A 25,130-nucleotide genomic window follows, 5' to 3' on the forward strand; every position below is an offset into this window, starting at 1 on the left:
CAGAAGCTTTTCAACAGATAGACAAATAGCCAGTAAGTATATGAAAAAATACTCTACATCACTAATCATCAGGGAAATGCAAATTAAAACCATAATAAGATATCACCTTACCCCTGCTAGAATGGCTTTTATTAAAAAGTCCAAAAACAAAAGATCAGCTGGAGTGGATACAGAGAAAGAAGAATGCTTATATACTGTTGGTGGGACTGCAAATTAGTATAACCTCTATGGAAAACAGTATGGAGATTCCTCAAAGAACTGGAAGTAGACCTACCACTTGATCCAGCAATCCCACTACTGGGTGTCTAACCAAACAAAAAGAAATCATTTTATCAAAGACATCTGCACTTGAATGTTTATTACAGCACAATTCAATTCATGAGTGAAAATGTGATGCATGTACGCCATGGAGTAATATTTAGCCATAAAAAGATGAATTATTACTTTTTCCAATACTTTGGATGGAACTGGAAACCATTATCTTAAGCGAAAAATGGAAAAACAAACACCACATATACTCACTATTAAATTGGAATTAAATGATGAGCACAGAGGAAAGTAAAACTGCATGGAAATCAAGCAGGGGAAAGAGGGCGGCGCCTGTGGCTCAGTGAGCAGGGCGCCAGCCCCATATACCGAGGGTGCCAGGTTCAAACCCAGCCCTGGCCAAACTGCAACAAAAAATAGTTGGGCATTGTGGCGGGTGCCTGTAGTCCCAGATACTCAGGAGGCTGAGGCAAGAGAACTGCCTAAGCCCAAGAGCTAGAGGTTGCTGTGAGCTATGATGCCACAGCCCTCTACCACTGGCAATAAAGTAAGACTCTGTGTCTAAAAAACAAAACAAAACAAAAGCAGGGGAAAAAGTAGAGGAGAGGATGGGCAAAACCTATCTAACAGGTACAATGAACATTAACTGAATGATGGGAACACTGATAACCGTGAGTCAAGCATACAAAAGTGATCCATGTAACCTAAAATATTAGTAACCCCTTAATATTTTGAAATAAAAATTCATAAAAAATTTAAATTTTAAAACATCAAAAAAAAATAATAATAGATAAGAAATAAACTGCCCGGGCTTGGCGCCTGTAGCTCAGTGGTTAGGGCACCAGCCACATACACCTGAGCTGGCAGATTTGAACCCATCCCAGGCCTGCCAGACAACAATGACAACTACAACCACAAAACAGCCGGGTGTTGTGGTGGGTGCCTGTAGTCCCAGCCACTTGGGAGGCTGAGGCAAGAGAATCGCTTAAGCCCAGGAGTTTGAGGTTGCTGTGAGCTGTGACACCACGGTACTCTACCAAGGATGACATAGTGAGACTCTGTCTCAAAAAAAAAATAAAAAAAAGAAAGAAACTGCCCAACTGTAAGCTGGAGTGACCCACTGCCCAAGGAGGTATCTGTCCTCTCCAGATCAGTGCATCCTCTGGTTAGGGATGTGGGGAGCTGGCAGAGTGCTGGTCTTGCCTGGTTAGGGATGCGGGGAGCTGGCAGTGCTGGTCTTGCCTGGTTAAGGATGCGGGGAGCTGGCAGTGCTGGTCTTGCCTGGTTGGGGATGCGGGGAGCTGGCAATGCTGGTCTTGCCTTTGCTGACTGTATCCACTGGGTTTGTTCTCTCCCTACTGGCTGCATCCACAGGAAGTGCAGCAAAGTCAGCCTAGCAGCTACCACTGACCTGCTGCTTAAGAATGGCTTGACCACCTGGCAGGTTTCACTGTTGAATTCTATCAAATATTTAAGGAAAAAATAATATTAATTCTAATAAACTCTTCCAGAAAATTGAAGATGACTAACTCATTCTATGAGGCTAGCATTACCCTAATACCAAAACCAGACAAAGGCATCAATAGTTATCTCTTGATATCCTTGAGAGATTGGTTCCAGAATTTCCCTTCTCTCTTCCTCCTCCAGAAACCAAAATCCAAGATGTTCAAATTTCTTACAGTATAAATGGTGTTGTATTTGCATACAACCTATATACCTCCTCTCATATACTTAAATCATCTCTAGATTAATTATAATCCCTCATACAATGTAAATGCTATATAGTTACATAGTATTTTTAAATTTGTATTACTTTTTATTGTTGTATTCTTATTTTTCCCAATTTTTTCTTTTTTTTTTTTTTTTTTTTTTTTTGAGACAGAGTCTCACTATGTCACCCTCGGTAGAATGCCATGGCGCACAGCTCACAGCAACCTCAAACTCTTGGGCTTAAGCAATTCTCTTGCCTCAGCCTTCCAAGTAGCTGGGACTACAGGCAACCACCACACACCTGGCTATTTTTGTTGTTGTTGCAGTTGTCATTGTTGTTTAGCAGGCCCGGGCTGGGCTCGAACCTGCCAGCCCCGGTATGTGTGGCTGGTGCCCTACTCACTGAGCTACAGGCACCAAGCCTTTACCACTCCTCTTTAACACTGTACTAGTGCAACTGGGTAAAGATGAAAGGAGAAGAAGTAAAACTATCTTTATTCACTGATAACATGGTTAGCTTATAGAAAAATCCAGTGAAATTTACAAAGAAAGATAAAAGAATGAGTTAGCTAGGTTGCAATACTCAAGATCAATGTACAAAAATCAGTCACATTTCTACACGTTAGAAACGGGCAATCAGAAATTGAAACAAAAAAGCAATACCATGCACAAAAACATCAAAAATATAAAATACTTTGGCGTAAATGTGGCAAAGGATCTGAAAGACCTGTACACAGAAAACTCCCAAACACTGCTAAGAGAAATTAAAGAAAGCCTACACAAATGTAGATAAATACCTTGCTCACGGATGAGAAGACTCAATATTGCTATGATGGCAATTGATCTATAAATTCAACATGATTTCAACAAAAATCCTAGAGAACTTTTTGCAAAAATTGACAAGCTTATTGTAAAATTCAAATGGGAATGAAAAGGACTGAGAAATAACCAAACCCAAAGAAACTCTGATATCAAGACTTCCAAAGCTACATAATCAAAGCAGTGTGATGTTGCCATAAAGAAAGACAAATAAATCAGTAAAATAGAACAGAGTTCAGAAAAAGACTCACACATATAAGGACAACTAATTTCTTGCAGATCAGTGTTACAAAGGAACCCCTCAGACCCTCTCCTCTCCTTACTCTGCCAAAGGAAGAGAAGATGCATCACCAGTGGCAAATGGCAGAGCCAGTTTCACACTCAGGACGACATCCCTCGCCTCCTCCTTGTGGTTTCTGGTGCTCTGAGTTCAGAGAAACTTATTTAGTAACAAATTATAGAAATGATCCCTGACAGCACAGTTTTGACAACTGATTTTTGACAAAAGTACAAAGGGACTTTAACAGAGGAAGGATAATCTTTCCAACAAATAGCACCAGTGCCAGGCACAGTGCTCACGCCTGTCATCCTACCATTCTGAGAGGCCAAGGAGGCCGGATTGCTGAGCTCAGGAGTTTAAGACCAGCCTGAGCAAGAGTGAGACCCCTGTCTCTACTACAAAAATTAGCTGGGCATTGTGGTGGACGCCTGTAGTACCAGCTACTTGGGAGGCAGAAGAAAAAGAATCACTTGAGTCCAGGAGTTTACTAGGAGCTAGGATGCCACAGCACTCTACTAAGGGCAAGGGAGTGAGATTCTGTCACAAAACAAAACAAAACACAACACACAAATGGCATCAGAACTGGTCATCATATGCAAAAAAACCAACAAATGAACTTTGATCCCTACATCAGCATAAACCAAAATTAACTCAAAAAGGATTGTGGTCCTGAAAAATAAACAGAAAACTTCTAGAAGAAAACAAAAGAGAACATTTTTGTGACCTTGGGTTAGATAAAGATTTCTTAGATACGGCAACAAAAGCATAAATCATAAAAGAATTGATAAATTGGATTTCATAAGATTTTTTTTTTTTTTTGAGACGGAGTCTCACTATGTGGCCCTGGGTAGAGTGCCATGCCATCACAGCTCAGAGCAACCTCAAACTCTTGGGCTTAACCAATTCTCCTGCCTCAGCCTCCCAAATACCCGGGACTATAGGCACTCGCCACAATGCCTGGCTATTTTTTGGTTGCAGTTGTCATTGTGCTTGGCAGGCCCAGGCTGGATTTGAACCCAGCAGTTCTGGTGTACGTGGCTGGCACCCTAGCTACTGAGCTGCAGGTGCCGAGCCAAGACTTCATAAGATTTAAAAGTGTATTCTCTCTGAAAGATACTATTAAGAGAACCCACATACTGAAAAAATACTTACACAGTATATCTGATAAAGAAGTTGAATCGGAATATGTGAAGAACTCTCAAAAATAAAACAACGCAATTAAAATATGACCAAAAAATTTGAACAGATACTTCAGATACACAGATACAGATAGATAGATAGCAAATAAGCATATGGTAAACTCCTCATTATTAATCCATTAAGAATGTAAATGAAAATAACAAAGACATATGACTACACATCCATTAGAGTGGCTACAGGGAGCATGTCTCACCCAAGAGATTGGCAAAAATTAAAAATATTGACATTGTATTCTATTGGAAAGACTATGGATAACCAAAAACTTTGATACCTTTATTGTTGGTAAAAGTGAAAACTGGTACTGTTACTACAGCAACAATTTCACAATATCTATAAAAAGCATGCACATTTATCTTTTGACCCAGCGTTGTTATTTCTTGGAATTTACTCTGAAGATATGCTTAAAATGATGTGAAAATAAACATGAACATGGTTAAAAAAAACAATGCTGAAATAAATGACCTACGTGAAGTTCCCAAGGTACCGCATCCCCCAAGTTTGTCCCCATGCCAGCTGCCACGACACAACCCCCTGACTTGCTACAGCCCGTGTCAAGTCCCCCTGAGCCAATTCTGTAACCCCACCCTTGGGCTAACTAACTGCCACGTTCTGCTTTTGTTTTTGCTTGTTTGCATGGCAACAAAAAAGGTATAAAAGGCAACCTGCTTTTCTCTTCAGGGCCCTTTGCCCTTCAGGGCGGCGGCCCACCTGTGCAGGTGTAATAACTCACCATCTGATTTACACCTGAAAAAGAAAAAAAAAAAAAAAAGACTGACTGTGTCTTCCTGGTCAGTTTGAACTGGAGCGAGCATACACTGTTGATGAGAATATAAAATGATACAACCAATTTAGAGAACAGTTTGCCAGTTCCTCAAAAAGTTAAAGACACACATACCATATGGGAAGCTATTCCACTTCTAGGTATTTATCCAAGAGGAAAGAAAACATATGTCCATACAAAGACTTTAACATGAATGCTCATCGCAGCTTTATTTAAAATACCAAACACGAAATAACCCAAATGTTCATCCATAAGTTCTTGGATAAACAAATTATGATACGCGCATACTATAGACTACTACTCAGCAATAAAAAGGAATCAATGACTGACATATGAATGAATCCTCCCAAATGGTTGGATAACAGAAGCCAAACAAAACAGAGCATATACTATATGATTTCACTTATATAAAACTCTAGAAAATACAAACTTTTTTTCTTTGAGACACAGTCTCACTCTGTGCCCTGGGTAGAGTGCCACAGTGTTGTACCTCACGACAACCGCAAACTCTTGAGCTCAAAAGATCCTTTTGCCTCAGCCTCCTGAATAGCGGGGACTACAGGTGCCCACCACAATGCCCAGCTAGATTTTCTATTTTTGGTAGAGACCGGCTCTTGCGGAGGCTGGTCTCCAACTCCTGAGCTCAGCTGATCCACCTGCCTCGGCCTCCCAAATGCTAGGATTACAGATGTGAGCCACCTTGCCCAGACAAAATGACAAACATACATTTATAGTAACAGAAATCATTGGGTGGGGAAGATGAGAGAGAAGAATCATGAAAGAGCATGAGAAACCTTTTGGGGGTGATGGATATGTTCACAATTTTTATTGAAATGATGGTGTTTCATACATATGTCAAAACTTATCAAAGGGTACCCTTTAAATAGTTTAATTTCTTGTATGTCAATGAATATACTGAAAACTGCTGCTAACGCAGTTGTGGCATAGTGGACAGAGTGGGTTTTCCATCAGAAAATCTGGTTTAAGGCCTACCTCTGCTTCAAACTTGCTAACTTCTCCATCTTCAGTGCCCTCATCTCTAAAATATCCCTGCTTATTTCATAGAGATAATGAGCTAAAATAGGTGAAATCAGATTTTATAAACTGTTAGTGTCATACAAATGTACTGTATTTCCATTTTTTTTTTGTTTGTTTGTTTTTTGAGACAGCGTCTTTAGACTAAAGTGCCCTTGGTAGAGTGCTGAAGTAGCTGGGACTACAAGTGCCCACCACAACACCTGGCTATTTTTTGGTTGTAGTTGTCGTCGTTTAGCTGGCCTGGGCTGGGCTTGAACCCACCAGCCTTGATGCATATGGCTGGTGCCATAACCACTGTGCTATTGGCGCTGAGCCTATTTCCTGTTTTCTTTTTTATTGAGACAGAGTCTCACTTTGTCACCCTTGGTAGAGTGCCCTGGCGTCATAGCTCACAGCAACTTCCAACTCCTGGGCTTAAGCAATTCTCTTGCCTCAGCCTCCCAAGTAGCTGGGACTACAGGCACCCACCACAACACTGGCTATTTTTTGGTTGTATTGTCATTGTTGTTTGGCAGGCCCAGGCTAGATTCAAACCCGCCAGCTCTGGTGTATGTGGCTAGTTCCCTAGCTGCTGAGCTACAGGCGCTGAGCCCTTATTTCCTATTTTTTACCTTATCAATTACCAATTTACCTGATATAAGAGATCTATCCTACTGATGTATATTATTTCAATGACTAATTATTTTAAGGTCAAACTTACATGTTTTTTCTTTTTGAGACCGTCTCAGTATGTCACCCAGGATAGAGTGCCCTGGTGTCACAGCTCACAGCAACCTCAAACTCCTGGGCTTAAGCGATTCTCTTGCCTCAACCTCCCAAACCTGGGACTACAGGTGCCCAAAGCAACCCATGGCTATTTTTTTGTTATAGTTGTCTGGCAGGTCTGGGCTGGATTCAAATCCTCCAACTCGGGTGTACGTGGCTGGCGCCCTAGCTGCTGAACTACAGGTGCCAAGCCCAAATTTATGTCTTAAAAAATGTCTTATGTGGGGTGGCGCCTGTGGCTCAGTGACTAGGGCACCAGCCCCATATACCGAGGGTGGCGGGTTCGAACCCGGCCCCGGCCAAACTGCAACAAAAAATAGCCGGGCATCATGGCGGGCAACAGTAGTCCCAGCTACTTGGGAGACTGAGGCAAGAGAATAGCCTAAGCCCCAAGAGCTGGAAGTTGCTGTGAGCTGTGATGCCACAGCACTCTCCCGAGGGCAGCAAAGTAAAACTCTATCTCTAAAAAAAAAAAAAGAAAAAGTCTTATGTGGCAATAAACAAGCTTTAAAACATGTTCTTTTAAAAAATAATGTAATACAAGAAGAGTAGAAACTTCAGAAATAGTAAATAACTATTTTTCTTATGTGTAAAATAATGCCTTTTCTACCAACTTTACTGAATTCTTTTATAAACTGAAGGAAGTAACAGGTATAATATGCTTTGAAAAATCTGTGAAAACTGTTTACAAATATAAGATGCTGTTACTAGAACTATGGTTTATGTCCATGTGGCTAATGTAATATTTGGAGATAGAGTACTTATAGTTCTCAATATTCAGTTAATTTTAATATTTACGGAAAACTTACTAAATGTAGGCACAGGAGATCTGTTCATCATCAAATTAAATCTTTAAAGCACCTAGAGAAGGACAGTGAGGCTTGGAAGTGTTAAGCAGCAGCAAGAAAGTAACAGAACTGGTATTTGAGCCCAGATTTTCCAGACTCCAAAGCCTGCCTTTTTCATTATGTCATCAAAAGTGCTTAAAATCACAAAAGCACTGATACTAGCAGATCATGCCACATATGTATTCTACCTAATTATTTGCTGCATAATGACATTTTGGTCAAAGATGCATGTACGATGGTGGTCTCATAGGATTATAATGGAGCTGAAAAATTCCTACCAGCCAGTGACATTGCAGCAATACTGTGGGAGTGCAACATATTACTTACTGTCTGCGGTGATGCTGGTGTAAACAAACCAACTGTGCTGACAGGTATGTGGAAGTGTAGCATATATGATTCTGTACAGTACATAAAACTTGAAATTGATAATAAACTATGCTATTGATTTACTATACTACATTTTTAATGTAGTATAGATAATAATAGAGATAATAAACAACTATGCTACTCATTTACTATACTACATTTTTATTCTTAGAGTTTCCCTTCCATTTATAAAAAAAAAGGTTAACTGTAAAACAGCCCCAGGCAGGTCCTTCTGGAGGTATTCCAGAAGAAAGAATTGTTACCAAAGGAGATGACATCTCCATGTGTGTTACTGCTCTAAAGACCTTCCAGTGGGATAAAATATGGAGTGGAAGACGGTGATATTGACAACCCCGACCGTAAGCTACTGTGTTTGTGTCTTAGTTTTCAAAAAGCTTAAAAACAAAGAGAAAAAAAGCGAAAAATAGAAAAAATCTTTTAGAATAAGGAGATAAAATACTTTTGTATCACTGTACAATGTGTTTGTGTTTTAAGCTACATGTTATTACAAAAGAGTCAAACATTATAAAGTAAAAATTTTACAGGAAGCTAAGGTTAATTTATTTTTGAAGAAAAATATTTTCTATAAATTAGGGTAGCCTAGGCATATAGTGTTTATAAAGACTTTTGATCTATCATAAAATCGTAGGCTTTTGCATTCTTTTACCACTCACTGACTCAACTAAGCGACTTCTAGTCCTACAAGCTCCATTCATGGTAAGTATCTGTAAGTATCCTATACAGATGTACATTTTTTATCTTTTTTTTTAGAGACAGAGTCTTACTTTGTCACCCTCAGTAGAGTGCTGTGGCATCACAGCTCACAGCAACCTCCAGCTCTTAGGCTTAGCTGATTCTCTTGCCTTAGCCTCCCAAGTAGCTGCAACTATAGCCACAACACCCAGGTATTTTTTTTTTTTTGTACAGACAGAGTCTCACTGTACCGCCCTCGGGTAGAGTGCCGTGGCGTCACACGGCTCACAGCAACCTATAACTCTTGGGCTTACGCCATTCTCTTGCCTCAGCCTCCCGAGCAGCTGGGACTACAGGCGCCCACCACAACGCCCGGCTATTTTTTTGTTGCAGTTTGGCCGGGGCTGGGTTCGAACCTGCCACCCTTGGCATATGGGGCCAGCGCCCTACTCACTGAGCACAGGCGCCGCCCACCCAGCTATTTTTTTTGTTGTTGCAGTTTGGCCAGGGCTGAGTTCAAACCTGCCACCCTTGGTATATGAGGCCAGCGCCCTACTCACTGAGCCACAGGCACCACCCTACATTTTTTATCTTTTATACTGCATTTTTACTGTACCTTTTCCATATTTAGATACACAGATACTTCTCATTGTGTTACAACTGCCTGCGGTATTCAGTACAATAACATGGTGTACAGTTTTGCAGATTAGGAGCAGTAAGCTAGAACATATGGCATGGGTTGTAGTGGGCACAACCGTCCGGGTTTGAAAAGGTATATTCTATAATGTTGGCACAATGAAATCGCCAACAACACATTTCTCAGAATGCATCCCTGTTGTTACTGACATATGTATGTACATAATAAATCACAGTAACTTCATTAATTATATTAGATTCAATATTGGGAAAGAAACTGGTAGGAAAAGGAATAAGACCAATTTAAAGTAAAAATGAAAATTTTTCTATGTGAAAAATATTCTATATTGAAGAAGACAATACGTACATCTGTACCGTAGATGAGGAAATCACCAGTTAAGGCGTGACATAAAATACGGCACTTATCATCCACTGCTGGGAAAAGTCGAGTCTCGCGTTCCTCTTGAGCATCTAAGACTTCGCTTTCTATCTACAATGTAAAGAAGAGTAATGGCTCACAGATTTGAGTAAATCTGGTATACAACATGTGGGGAAGAGTGTTTTTCCAGAGGCCAGTTTAGTTAGAAATAGAATCAGAAAGTAACCACAGCTGGCCAGCAGTACAGCATTAGCTGTCCTTCTTTTGTGAATAGTCTTAGCTGCAGGCTGTCTAGCTACTAATCTCTTTGGCTTTCCAGATGCAAAGAGCCAAGAAACAGATGTGGGAGATGCCCTGGTTGAGAAGCCCCATCTTCACAGGTGCCAATGTCTTTTGAGCAACTTAACAGGCATAGTTTTGAGGATCTCTACACAAGACATGCCCAGATATGAGTCAGTGCATTCCAGGAAGCTCAGAGGTACGGCATTCCCATCATGTTTTTATAGTTCATTTATAGTTCCTTCTAGATGCAATTTACCAAGAGGGTCATCTTTATTATAAGATGTATAAATGTTGTAATGTATTGTAAATGTTGTAATATGTAAGTTGCACTGTTATTAATATTTATCACGTTTATGGGGAACGGAACTAGTAAGTCAGTTGAACTTCTCACAAAGAGGAGGAAGAGCTTTGTTAATCCTTTACCCATACCTGGCTTTCTACCAAGTCTATACATACTTGCCTCTTGACCAATGTTCTTGATAATTAGACATGAAGCTACTTATCATCATCACTTAACTTAGGTTTCCAGGACATCAAAATTATACTTACCAAATGTAATTGGACTTTGCCTTCAAAAAGTGCAGCAGCATAGTCAGAATGAAGGCAAATGCTGACTACTGTTCCCAGATATTCCATATCTCTCAATTTTTTCACAGCTGTAGTAATTTAGAAAAACCAACATCAAAATATAGGTAAAACTAGCCTATATAAATATTTGCAAAGACAGTTAAAATTCATGCCTTTGCAAAGATATTCTGAACTTACAATTTTATTTTAGCTATTCTAAAGAAAATTTTAGTTGCCAAATAAATTTGCCTTCAGGCAGTTCAGAATGGTTCATGTGAAACAAAGTAATAGAAATAAAATCACATGCAAAACTGAGAATTAAACCTTAAGTGACAAGAAGCTTAATGATGTTTTCTGTTTAAAATAGGTTAATAATCAGGTTTGTTCTCTGAGCGTTATCTGACCTAGAATTGGAGAAAGGGGAGGCATAAATGACATGTATTAGGCACCGACCAGGCTTAAGAGTTTCTAACAAAACCACTGTGCAAAGTGAGATCACACATTTCATTTAATCTCTCTCATGATCCATTAAAAGTGTCCTCATTTTTCAGATGAGTAAGGCTCACAGGGGTAAATAATTTATCCACAGTCACTTAGCTTATAGAGGCAGAGGAGAAACATTAAATCTAGGGGCTGCCTGAAGCTCATACTCTATCCACTATACAACACTGTCTTCACTGCAAAGAATAACCTTTCTAAAAATTAGTAAATCTTTACAAGATTCTCAAAACTACTGAAGCTAAGACATGTTTGAACAAAAAAGAGTGAACAATTTGGCCTTGAAAGAAACTTCCAGTGCTTCCCAAATAATAACACAAATTACATGCTCAATAAGAATACAACTGGATTTAGACTTGCCATTCTCTCCAAGAACATAAAACCAAGCTCGATTGTTCATTCCTACAGCCAGATGATAAAGACCCACTGCTATGAAGCTGGGTTCCACATCAACAGAAACCGTGATCGGCGACTCCTATAAAATGGAAAAGTAACAGTAGGGAATGAATTGCTAAACCTGTTTTGAGTATATTAATTAACAAAAATAAAAAGGAACACCATTTTCATACTCCTTCAACAGGGTTATCTACGGTAACTTCAAGGAGAGAGGTAAGGTACGCAATCCTTGTGCTGCAGGTGTCCCCGAGAATGGGCAGGTTGGTCAGGAAAACATGAAGCGAACCCCTTTGGGTAGACAACGCCAGCAGCTGGCCATCATCTGTCCAGGACAAGGCACCCAATCCTGAAATAATTGACAAAGGAAACAATTATTTAAAAATAATATACTGTTGCAGGCAAGCAAGCAAATATTTTCACTTAAGCTACCAGAGGCATCAAGATCTTCAAATATTGTCTTTACCAGTTTAAAGTCATTTTTGTTTGAACTAGAAAATTCACGTGGGACTGGTAAAGGAGATGAGAATGGAATATGGCTTAAACATGAAAGTAGTCATGTTTCACTTAAAGTGAAAAATCATCTGTCATTAGGTGTTCTTGTGCAAACATCAAGTGGTGCATTTACAGTTTACACAAACCTAGATGGCGTAGCCTACCACACAGCTGAGATATATATGGTGCAGCCCCCTGCTCCCAAGGCTACAGACCTGTGCAGATGTTACTGCACTGAATACTGCGGCACTGTAACACGACATTAAGTACTGGGTATCTAAATATACTTAAATGTAGAAATGGCATGGTAAAAATATGGTATAATCTTATGGATCACTACTGTACATGCAGTCCAACTTGAGTGAAGTGTTGTTTTATGGGGCATGACTATACGGAGGGTGCCAAAAAAGTATACACATTTTAAGAAAGGAAAAACTATTTTAAAATTGTGATACTCCATATATAGAGATAACAAATGATGAATACAAATCATATTTGACTTCCACAATTACAAGAGATGCTCAAAGTGGTGACCATCAGCATCCAGACAGTTCTGATTACAGCAACTCCTGCTTGGGCAATGCTGACCAAAGCGTCCACTTGTATTGTTGCAGATGCAGTTTCAATTTCTTCCCGAAGTACCACCTTTAAGGTTGCCCACAGGTGGAAGTCAGGGGGTGTTAAGTCAGGAAAATGTGGGGAAACTTAACTGCATCTCTGTGTCTTATCCACTGTCCTGGCAAATTCTCACTGAGGTGAACTGGCACGTCTCGGTGCATGTAATAATCTTGGGATGAAAACTTCCCATTTTGCTATTTTAAGAATATGATGCATGCTTGTTCTGCGGCCTCCTGTCTCCCGTGCACAGTGTAGACTCTGTGGCAAGTGTGTAAACCACTCCAACACCACAGCAGAAGCAGCAAGACCTGTTGCTGTGGGAGTCCTCCCGGATCTTCCCTTGTGCACATCACACACAGCAGCATGCCTCTCACACTCAGCCCCAACACGCGCAGTTGTTAGACGTGTTGGAGGTTCTCTTGCATACTCACACCTCCATTGTCATTGCACTGCCACAACATTCTCCAGTTTCAAACACCACTTCAAATGGTCTTGAGCTCCTTGAATGGCAACTGGTGCTTCTGCCCTTTTGATTGTCCTGCCTGTTGCATGGCAACACTGGCATTCATTTGATTAATGCCATCTTTTGAGCAAATGTCGTACCACACAGTGCTACCGAATTCAATTCAACTTTGAAAAGTAAAACAGACAATTTCTCTTTAAATGTGAGATACATTTTTTGGCACCCTCTCATATAAGAATTTACATTTTACAACTGCAGTTAGGATACAATTCACTATAAACCTCTGAATCAAAGTGTATCTGCATCTTTCTATCAAGTAGAATAACTTAACATAATTACTAAAATAAGGAGGCTAAACTAATATAGGGAGCTCTAGGGAATGGTATTAATCTTAGTCCTCCTACAATGAATGCAAATCACACAGTAACAAACACATTACTCTCTGCAACTGGAATGATAAAATGTCAATATGCCTTAGAAAAATCTGTACCTTTACTTTCATCATCCAGGCTGATTATAGAATATATGTCTTTTAATTCTGCCATGTCATGGATTTTAATACTGAAAAATAAAAAGTATGTACTTTAAATACACAAGAACTTAATATAAAGTTGTTTTAACTCACAAAAAATTACAAACTATGAAATAGATCAGTAGTTTCCAAAACAGGATATACAGAATGATCCACTTAATTATGATAAGAAAATATTAGAATTTCTGTATTTGGTATTTTATCTTTTAAAATTTTCTGAGTTTTTTAAGTGTGTGTAGAGATCGAGGAGAATACAGGGTCAGGCCAGTTTTAATTTTCTGATTTATAGCTTTGGGAACAAGGAGGTTAAAATTGTTCCGAAGATGTTTGAACAGAAAACATCCTCCGGAGCGGTATTAATTATCGTATGACGATACAGGTTCTTCTTTACGTGCTCCCCTTCTCTCCTGCCCGGAGTTCTTTCACATACAAAGAAATGTTACAGAAAGAGCATCAGATTTGGAATCAGAAGGCCTAGGTTGGAAGTTCTGAAAAATGGGGGGATAGCATCACTTCATAAGGTTATCGGGAAGCGTGAGTAAGTGTAAATGAAAGCTGCATAGCACAACCTGGGACCTAAGAGTTGTAACATTTCATCTCTTCCCTTCTGTCTCTTTTCTTCCTCTTCCTCATCCCTCCTAGTGTTTTCTGCTTACTTCCCTCCCCCATTGTTTTCATTGGATTAAACTTTTGAGATAACTGTAAATCCACATGCAGGTTTTTTTCTTTCTTTTTTTTGAGACAGAGCCTCAAGCTGTCGCCCTGGGTAGAGTGCTGTGGCATCACAGCTTACAGCAACCTCCAACTCCTGGGCTCAAGCGATTCTCCTGCCTCTGCCTCCCAAGTAGCTGGGACTACAGGCGCCTACCACAACATCCCGCTATTTTTTGGTTGCAGCCATCATCATTGTTGTTTGGCAGGCCCGGGCTGGATTTGAACCTGCCAGCTCAGGCCCTGAGCCCCACATGCAGTTTTTAAGAAGTTTTTAAGAGATTCTGTATACCCCTCATCCCAATGGTAACATCCTGAAAAACTCTAGTACAACATCACAGTCAGGATAGTGACACTGACATATCCTCCAGTCTTATTCAGATGTCCCCCGTTTGACGTGTCCTCAGTGACTGCGTTTAGTTCTACACCACTTTCTCACATAGTAGATCTACAACCGCAGTCAGGATACAGACAGGACAGTTATTTGACAAGGATTCCTCATGTTGCTTTTTTTTTTTTTTGTAGAGACAGAGGCTCACCTTATTGCTCTCAGTAGAGTGCTATGCCGTCACAGCTCACAGCAACCTCCAGCTCTAGGGCTTAGGTGATTCTCTTGCCTCAGCCTCCTGAGTAGCTGGAACTATAGGTGCCCCCTACAACGCCCGGCTATTTTCTTGTTGCAGTTTGGCCGGGGGCGGGTTTGAACCCCCCACCCTCAGTATATGGGGTTGGCACCCTACCCATTGAGCCACAGGTGCCACCCTGCCTTTTTTTTTTTTTAAAGAAATAAAATCTCGCTCTGTTGACCAGGCTGTAGAATGTTGGCTTGACCATAGCTAACCTTGAACTCCTAGGCTCAAACAATATTCCTGCCACAATCTCCCAAGTAGCTAAGATTGCAAGCCTGCACCACCATGCCTGGGTAATTTTTCTTATTTATATTTATTTATTTGGTAGAGTTGGGGGCTAGGACTAAAGCCATGCACCACCATGCCTGGATAGTTTTTCTTATTTTTGTTTATTTATTGAGTAGAGATGGGGGTCTCACTATGTTACTCAGGATGGTTTGAACTCCTGGCTTCAAGTTATCCTTCCCTTTCTTGGCCTTATAAAGTGGTGGTATTATAAGTGTTCAGCTACTTAGATCATTATATTTGAAGTGAGTTTCTCACAAACACCACATGATAGGGTCATTAAAAAAAATCAATTCTAACATTCTATTTCTAATAACTTTGTCATTTATATTTAATGTGGTTGTTGATATGTCTGAATTTAAGTCTGTTTTATTATTTGCTTTCTATTTGTTCCCTGTCTTTTGTCCATTTTCCTTTTCTTCATTTGGATTATTTGAACATTTTTTAGTATTCCACTTTAATTTACGTACTGTGCTTTTGTACTATCACTTCGTATAGGTTTTTAGTGGTTGTTCTAGATTATGGTGGAACCTCTAAGTTGACCACCCAAGGGACTGTAACGAACTGATCAACATATGGAAGTGGACAACGTAAGGAACCAGGTCTACTTTACTGATTCATACATGTGATACATGTCCAGGCTAAGAAAATTTAGGTCAAATTAAGGAGGTGGTCAATGTAGGGTGGTGGTCAACTGTGGAGATTCTACCGTAGTATTTAACTTTTCAGTCTACTTTCAATATTTTGCTGTTTTAAGTGGCGTGCCGAAGTTATCACACATAGAACCTTTTATCTGCTTCCCTTCATGCTGTAGCTGCCCTGTGCATTACACTCTCATACTCTGAACACCCTCTCAGACAATGTCGTAATTGGTGTAATTTCAATCATCATATATACGTTAAAGATACCAAAAGAAAAAAATATTATTTCTATTGTTCTTCCTTCATTCTTAATGTCCCAAATTTCCATCTGTACTCAGTTCTCTTCTATGAGAAAAGAGTGGGTCTGCTGGGGGGAAATTCTCTTCATTTTCCTTCATGTCAGAAAGCTTTCATTTCACCTTCATTACTAAGGTATATTTTCACTGGATATAGAATTTCAGTTGACAGTCCTTTTATTTCAATACTTCAAGAATGTTATGATACTCCCTTCTGGCCTCTATGTTTTATGGTAAGAAATTCGCTGTCATTCAAAATGTTTTGGGGGCACTTTAAAGATATTTTTCTTTGTCTTTATTTTTCAGCTGTTTGATGATGATGTATATGACCCTAGATTTCTTTAGAGTTTATCCTTTTGGGGACTTGCTGAGCTTATATAATATGTAGGTTTACATGTTTTGCCCTAAACAAGTTTCCACCTATTCTGGGGATTCTGATGACACAAATGTTAGACCTACTGTTATTTCCTTGCAGGTCTCTGAGACTGAATTTATTTTTAATCTTTTTTCCTTTGTATTCAGATCGGATATTTTCTTTTTCTTTTTTTTGAGACAGAGTCTCACTACGTCGCCTTTGGGTAGAGTGCCGTAGTGTCACAGCTCATGGCAACCTCAAACTCTTAGGCCTAAGCAATTCTCTTGCCTCAGCCTCCCAAGTAGCTGGGACTACAGGTACCCACCACAAGGCCCAGCTATTTTTTGGTTGCGGTCGTCACTGTTGTTTTATCTGGCCTGGGCTGGGCTTGAACCCGCCAGCTTCAGTGTATGTGGCCAACGCCCTACTCACTGAGCTACCAGCACTGAGCTTGAATATTCTCTACTGATCTATCTTCAAGTTCACTGACTTTTTCATCTATGATCTCCATTTACTATTAAGTCCAAATTTCCATCTGGTTCTTCGTTATTGGTTCTGTTCTTTTCTGACACATTCTATCTTTCCATTTGTTCTAAGCCCTTTCCTCCTGGAGCATTTCTATAATTCCTGCTATCTGCATAATCTTGGCATTGGGTTTTTTTGTTTGTTTTGTTTTTGAGATGAGTCTTACTTTGTTGCCCTGGGTAGATGGCGTGGCATCACAGCTCACAGCAACCTCCAACTCTTGGGCTTAAACAATTCTCTTGCCCTAGCCTCCAAAGTAGCGGCATTGGTGTTTTTTGACTGCAATTTCCCAAGCAAGTTAAGATTTTCCTAATTCTTCTTGCATGGCCCGGCGGGCCTTCTGGCTTCGCAACGGGGCAGCCAGGCTTGAACACCTCACTCTGCTGGCAGGAAAAGCCTTGGGGTCCTGACTCCCCAGAGTAGGTAGGAATGTCCCACCAGAAGCCTAATTTCAAGGATGGAGTCTCTCTGTCGCCCAGGGTAGAGTACCCATCCTGGCCTCATCATAGCTCACAGCAGCCTCAAACTCCTTGGGTTTGAGCAATCCTGCCATCTGGGCCTCCCAGAGTGAGACAGAGTCTCACTTTACTGCCCTCAGTAGAGTGCCATGACGTCACAGGACTCACAGCAACCTCCAGCTCTTGGGCTTAGGCGATTCTCCTGCCTCAGCCTCCTGAGCAGCTGGGACTACAGGCGCCCGCCGCAACACCCGGATATTTTTTTGTTGCAGTTTGGCCGGGGCTGGGTTTGAACCCGCCACCCTCGGTATATGGGGCTGGCGCCCTACTCACTGAACCACAGGCGCCGCCCTTTAAGACAGAATCTCACTCTGCTGCTCATGCTAAGTGCCATAGCATCAGCCCGGCTCACAGCAACCTCAGACTCCTGGGTTCAAATGATCCTCCTGCTCACAGCAACCTCAGACTCCTGGGTTCAAATGATCCTCCTGCCTCAGCCTCCCAAGAAGCTGAGACTACAGACACCTGCCAAATTCCCTCCCCCGCAACCCCCTCACCCCCGCCTGGTAATTTTTCTATTTTTAGTAGAGATGGGGTCTCACTCTTGCTTAGGCTGGTCTCAAACTCCTGAGTTCAAGGTTCCTCCCACCTCAGCCTCCCAGAGTGCTAGGATAACAGGCCTGAGCCACCACGCCTGGCTTCTTAATGGTGAAAAGGGTACATTTTTCCTATTTGCTGATTGCTGTATACAATTTCACATACTTTAGTTTATAAATTTTGTAACATTTAAAAAAAAAAAAAGATTTTCCTAATTCTTCTTATACCAAGTAATTTGGGTTATATCCTGGATATTCTAAATATTATGAGACTATGTCTGATCTAAATCCAAAGGAGAAGGTTGTTTTGGTTCAGCAGGCAATCAGCCTGGGCTCAGAGTGTAAGTTTTGCAGCCTTTTGTGGTTTCACTATCAATTCCAACTTCAAAGCCTTTGCAGTGGTATTCAGATGTGTCCCAGATCGTCCACTAAGTGGCTAAGACCAGGGCTGTAGTCTTTAGGCTATATAACCCTTAGTTTACTTCTCAAAGTCTTTGGTACATGTTGGTACAAATCTATACATATACGCTTAGGGGTGAACTCAGGAGTTGTAAGTGTCTTTACTGGCTCACATTCCTGAGTTCCTTCCTCTCTATTATCAACCTGGTACTTTCTGGTTCCCTAGGGCTCCTCTTTTTGGTACTCCAGATACTCTGTTCCACTTCCTATAACTGCACCAGTACCTGCAGCCACGCTGCGGGAGGACAGAGAGAAATAAGCAACAGGGGTTTAACCAATCTTCTTGGACCTATCCTGATTGGAGAGAAGGTTATTCTCTAACAAACATTTTAGGTGCCTGTGGGGCCTTGGTTCCACTGCTGTTACTGCCATCACCATGGTCAGATTACTTGGTGGCTGGGGCATGAAAGAATAACAAAAGAAGAAAATGAGAGGATTTCCTCAACTGCCTGTAAGCATTAGGAATTGTTTCCGGCAACTTGAGCCAGAACTAGAAAGCTGCCCTTGGAGTTCTCTCTGTACTCTGGTGCCTACTTCTAGGTTTCAGGCTGCCTAGAGTCCTGGCTGAGACCAGAGGACAAATGGGAGAATCACCGCTGGTTAGGTGACACTTCAAATTCTGTCTTCTCCAGTCTGCCTGCTACTATTTACTATTTCCTTAAATAGCTGCTCCAGGCATTCTGTCCAGGTTTTATAGCTGTATTCAGTGGACAACCCAAGGTACAGTGTACTTACTCCATGTTACCTGGAACTGCCTATGTTTAAGATTGATCTTCAACTATATTCTGTTTTATATTTTTTGCCATGAGTGATAAAGGCAGGGGTAAACGAGTTTTAAATTTTTCTTTCTTTTATTTTTTGCAGTTTTTTTGGCCGGGGCTGGGTTTGAACCCACCACCTCCAGCATATGGGGTCAGTAGTGCCCTACTCCTTTGAGCCACAGGCACTGCCCGAATTTTAAAATTTTTCAATTGCAGGCTGGGTGTGGTGGCTCACACCTGTAATCCCAGCACTTTGGATGATCAAGGTAAGAGGATCACTTGAGGCCAGGAGTTTGAGACCAACCTGGTCACATAGTGAGAAGCCGTCTCTATAAAATTAAAACATTAGGTGGCGGCACCCGTAGCTCAATGGGTAGAGCGCCTGCCACATACACCCAAGCTGGCAGGTTCGAACCTTCCCTGGGCCAGCTAAACAATAATGACAACTGCAACAACAAAAAAATAGCTGGGCGTCGTGGTAGGCACCTTATACCCAGCTACTTTGGAGGCTGAGGCAAGAGAATCACTTAAGCCCAAGAGTTGGAGGTTGCTGTGAGCTGTGATGCCACAGCACTCTACCAAGGATGACACAGTGGTTAGAGTCAAAAAAAAAAATAATAATAAAAAACCAAAATTAAAAAATTAGTTGAGCGGGGTGGCACATGTGGCTCAGTGAGTAGGGCGCTGGCCCCATATATCAAGGGTGGCGAGTTCAAACCCAGCCCCAGACAAACTGCAACAAAAAAATAGCCGGCATTGTGGTGAGCTCCTATAGTCCCGGCTACTCGGGAAGCTGAGGCACGAGAATCACCTGAGCTGAAGAGCTGGAGGTTGCTGTAAGTTGTGATGCCATGGCACTCTACCCAGGGTGACAAAGTGAGACTCTGTCTCTAAAAAAAAAAATTAGTTGAGCGTGGTGGTATGTATCTAGCTACTTGGGAGGCTAGGGAAGGAGAATCGTTTGAGCCCAGGAATTTGAGGCTACAGTGAGCTATGATTATGCCACTACAGTCTAGCCTGAGTGAAGAGAGCAAGGGGCTGTCTTTAAAAATAAATAAATTAAAAAATAAACAAAATTCAACTGCAAACATGTTCTAGGAATACAAGAAAGTATGCGTGTCAGATTCATATTACCTACCAAAGTTTGGTTGAATTTCTTGAGTTATTCCTTATATAAACTTTCCTAAAAAATATGTGAATGTAACTTACCAGTTATCTCCACATGAAGCAACTTTGTTAAGAGTCTGTGATACTGCAATACCAGTTAGATTCTCTCTATGGTCACGACTTTGAGCTATCTCTTGACCAACCTCTCCAACATGAGTAGAAATGGCCACAAAAATTCCACGTGAAAAACCCATTGCAATGTAGCCATCACCATACCTATGGCAATAATGGTGACAATGTGGTAAAAAAGGGAAATTAACTACTATTGGCAAGATGATAAATTACAAGTACCTTTAATTATAGAACATAATTTATCAAGGACCTACCATGTGTCAGATAATATGCTAAATAATTTCACATACTAAATCATATACTAATTCAGAAAATGATATATATAACATTGAATGTTACAGACAAAAATGAAATCTAATTAGAGAAAAACACATAAATATCTTTCTGTCATGAGCTTTTTGTACATACCAATTATAGCAGACAATGTTGCCATAGCGTGGCTGAAATTCCAAGTCAACAGGGTTATCTGGCTCATTGAGATTAAAAAGATACAAATTTTTCTTGCCGAGCACCACACTTATCTGCCAGAAGAGATTAGAAGATTGTGAAATGAATTACATGTACTTCAAGGAAAGATTAATAAACAAATCCAACAGCTGAACCTAACTTATGAAAATAAGCAGCTCAATTCAAATACACTAAATGCTATATAATTAATACAACAATGTGATTCATCAAAAAAATGCATTTACTAATATGTATTCTGGTAAAGGTCTTGAGCTTTACACATTTTCAATATATCCTTTGAAATGTATGAAAATTCCTTTGAGGAATAACTTTTTAAGCTCTCTATACCTCTCATTATAGAGTATTGCACATACAGGATTTTAAGTCTGACATTTCCAGAGTATAAAGAGTCTTCCATTTTAAGAAGCCATTCTACTTTTGAGCCATCTGGGATTACAGGCCCACACCCCAGTAGATAATCTGGCCTGATTTTTTATACTCTCACTGTTTTAGTCACCTGCAGGTCAGTGTGGCTAAACTAGTGTCCATTTGCTACTCATACAAGTCAATATTTAAAAGTAATTTCCAGTGCACCTGTGGCTCAGTGGGTAAGGCACCGGCCCCATATACTGAGGGTGGCAGGTCTGAACCCGGCCATGGTCAAACTGCAACAAAAAAATAGCCGAGTGTTGTGGTGGGTGCCTGTAGTCCCAGCTACTCAGGAGGCTGAAGAAAGAGAATTGCCTAAGCCCAGGAGCTGGAGGTTGCTGTCATGTTGCTGATGCCACAGCACTCTACCGAGGTCGATAAAGTGAGACTCTGTCTCAAAAAAAAAAAAAAAAAGTAATTCCCAGTGAAGGGTATAACTGTGTTGGGGAGAGAAAAGAGTGTGTTACTTATTTGGGCTCATTAAGTGTGCACTTTGATATATTTCCTTGATTCTAGGATGCTACCAATTGTAAGTCACTATCGGTTTAATCACAGCTTTTTAGGAAATAAAAGAAATGTTACCTCATTAAATATATTCATGTTGAGTGTGAAAATCATTTGGATTTCAGAATGTTAAAATGTGGTAGGGAAAATGCATCTAAGTATTAAAGAAACAAAGACTACAACTTCCAGAGCTCTGTTCATCACATCTGATATGGTAAAAATTTAAAAACGATAAAGAAATCAATACTTTTATTCTTAAAAGTACCTCCACTTTTGTGATGCTACAAGAATTAAAAACAGCAACAGCACCTATAATAGAAAGCTGTCCTCATTTGCTGTGATATCAGCTTGTCAGTAACAGAAAAAAACAACTTTCAGGCCTGTAAGTCTGAGCCTTTCTTGGTTTAATCAACAATAAACAATTTGTTTACTGTTACCTGAGAAAAATAAATACTATATTCTACATAATCACCAAAAGTATTTGGGATTTAATTCAGAATTCTTACTGTGTTTTCTGCAGAGCCTCGGTCATCTGGCCTCATCATGGAAAACTGCAGGTTGCTAGGCTCTAGTTTCACAGGTATCTACAGAGGTAAAATATCATCAGTAAGAGCAAAACTGATATTCAAATTCATTCTGAATATTAATAAAACAGGTAACTTGCTTTTTTTTGGAGACAAGAGTCTCACTCTGTTGCCCTGGGTTGGGTAGAGTGCCATGGTATCATAGCTCACAGTAACCTCAGACTCTTGGGCTCAAGAGATCCTCTTACCTCAGCCTCCCGAGTAGCTGAGAATATAGGCCTCCGCCACAATGCCCGGCTAGTTTTTCTATTTTTAGTAGAGATGGGATCTACCTCTTTAATAGAGATGGCGTCTCGCTATTGCTTAGGCTGGTCTCAAACTTGAGCTCAGGTGATCCACCTGCCTCGGCCTCTCAGAGTGCTAAGATTATAGGCGTGAGCCACTGTACCCAGTCACCTTACTTCTGACTAATGTTGGACTAAGAACCAAAAAATCCTGCTGCCACAAATATCTGGAAATTATGGATGAAACAGAACACATTTTATTAAAGAAATATTAATAGATAAGCTTGAAAGAGGGAAAGGGAAATTTACAGGGTCTATCAGTAAAGATCAAACCAAAACCATAGTGTGGAGTTAAGCATAGTGGCTGTCATCTACAATCCCAGTGCTTTGGAAGACCAAGGCAGGAGGGCTGTTTGAAGCCAGGCGTTTGAGACCAGCTTGAGCAATACCCCATCTCTACATAAAAAAAAAGAGTGAAACCCCATCTCTACATAAAAAAAAAAAAAAGAAAAATCAGTTGGGCACGCTGACATGTGCCTGTAGTCCCAACTACTTGGGAAGCAAAGGTAGGATACCTTGAGCCTAGGAATTCAAGGCTGTAGTGAGCTATGACAACATCACTGTTTTCTACTCTGGGCAATAGAACAAGACATTGTCCCCCAAAAAATAAAATTAAAACTACAGGTATGCACCATCCAGAACAACTAGTTAGGAGTGACCATAAGGAAGCCTATTTTTCTTGGCCTCGGCTCTAGGACAGAAAAAACAAAGTTCATTTCAAGAATTTAATCAAAGATCTTCCCTCCTATCCCCATTACAGTCTGGAGTTCAAATTTACATATTGAATGGTCTGGGAGCTCCCAAAGTGAGGAATACAAAATGTAAAAAGATAGAGGTTCATAATATCCCCACTGTGTCTCGCAAAAACAAATTCAGAGGTTTTAGCAGGGTTGCAAAAAATTTCCTCAGATAAATCCTGCTGAAGGGGGGCTCAAAATTATAAAACTCACAAAGAAATAACACATTAGGAGCAAAAGTAGGCAGATCTAACAACAGAATTATCTGAGAGATATCTCAGATAAAATACTTTAAAAATAACTAAAGACATAAAAGGATTCATAAATTTGAGAAAAGCCTTTCTTAAAAAGTTCAAGCAGAGGGCGCCGGCCCCATATACTGAGGGTGGCGGGTTCAAACCCAGCCCTGGCCAAACTGCAACCAAAAAATAGCCGGGCGTTGTGGCGGGCGCCTGTAGTCCCAGCTACTCGGGAAGCTGAGGCAAGAGAATCGCTTAAGTCCAGGAGTTGGAGGTTGCTGTGAGCTGTGTGAGGCCACAGCACTCTACCGAGGGCCATAAAGTGAGACTCTGTCTCTACAAAAAAAAAAAAAAAAGTTCAGGCAGATTTTTTAATGCATATGTACTTTTGTATTGTAAGAGGTGTACAATGGTGGGGAGAGTTCTCAATAAACAGTATTGCTGGGTTGAAAGGTCAAGTGCATAAGTAGCTTTGTTAGCTGCTTTCAAATTTCCTACCAGAAGGAGCATGTCAGTTTCACCAACAGAATGTGTTGTCATATTATATATAATTGCCAGTCTGATAGGTGAGAAATAGTATTTCACTGTAGCTTTAATTTGTAGTTTCTTAACGAGTGAGTTTTGTCTTTTTCCTCATGTGTATGAGCACCATTTTTATACATTTTTATATATTTTTCTACCATTTATCTATTCATGTATTTCAGGAAGATTTTTAAAAGAACTACAAAGTAATGGGGCGGCGCCTATGGCTCAAAGGGGTAGGGCGCCAGTCCCATATACCGGAGGTGGCGGGTTCAAGCCCAGCCCCAGCCAAAAACCACAAAAAAAAAAAAAAAAAAAAAAAAAAAAAATTACAAAGTACTTTCCAAAACTAAAAAGTAAAGTCATTAAAATAAACTCTCCCAGCACCCTGGGAAGCTGAGGTAGGAGGATTGCTTGAGGCCAGGAGTTCAAAGCCTGTCTCTACAAAAATGAAAAAATGCAGTCAAACACAGTGGTGCACACTGGTAGTTTCAGCTACTTGGGAGGCCAAGGGAGAAGGAACTTGAGTCCAGGAGTTCAAGGTGTTAGTGAGCCATGACTGTGCCACTGCACTCCAGCCTAAGTGACAGAGTAAGACCCTACCCTAAAAAATAATTTAAATAAAAATAAAAACCCTCAATGAGATAGACAGATGATTAGACAAACTTGAAGAAAGAATAATTAAACTAATTTGAGAAAATTATCCAAAGGTTGCAAAGTAGCTAAAAGACAGAATCTATGACCAAGAGATTAGGAGACATGTGAAGAACCAGCATATGTCTAACACATACTCTAGGAA

General features: G+C 40.5%; 1 protein-coding gene and 1 pseudogene across 5 annotated transcripts in view; both read right to left on the reverse strand.

Moving 5' to 3' along the window:
• WDR19 (WD repeat domain 19) overlaps positions 1–25,130 on the reverse strand; it is a 98,709-nt gene that overhangs the window by 49,219 nt on the left and 24,360 nt on the right. For all 5 annotated transcript variants that reach the window (XM_053577531.1, XM_053577530.1, XM_053577532.1 and 2 more), the window contains 8 exons: positions 22,472–22,549; positions 20,994–21,106; positions 20,556–20,729; positions 13,589–13,659; positions 11,699–11,871; positions 11,490–11,604; positions 10,614–10,720; positions 9,771–9,893 (listed from right to left, as the gene is read on the reverse strand). In XM_053577531.1, the coding sequence (XP_053433506.1) occupies positions 9,771–9,893; positions 10,614–10,720; positions 11,490–11,604; positions 11,699–11,871; positions 13,589–13,659; positions 20,556–20,729; positions 20,994–21,106; positions 22,472–22,549 (954 nt within the window). The remainder of the gene's footprint in view (positions 1–9,770; positions 9,894–10,613; positions 10,721–11,489; positions 11,605–11,698; positions 11,872–13,588; positions 13,660–20,555; positions 20,730–20,993; positions 21,107–22,471; positions 22,550–25,130) is intronic.
• On the reverse strand, positions 3,093–3,282 carry LOC128576172 (uncharacterized; annotated as a pseudogene).

This window comes from Nycticebus coucang, chromosome 23, assembly GCF_027406575.1.
Source record: "Nycticebus coucang isolate mNycCou1 chromosome 23, mNycCou1.pri, whole genome shotgun sequence".
Classification (NCBI taxonomy): Eukaryota; Metazoa; Chordata; class Mammalia; order Primates; family Lorisidae; genus Nycticebus; species Nycticebus coucang.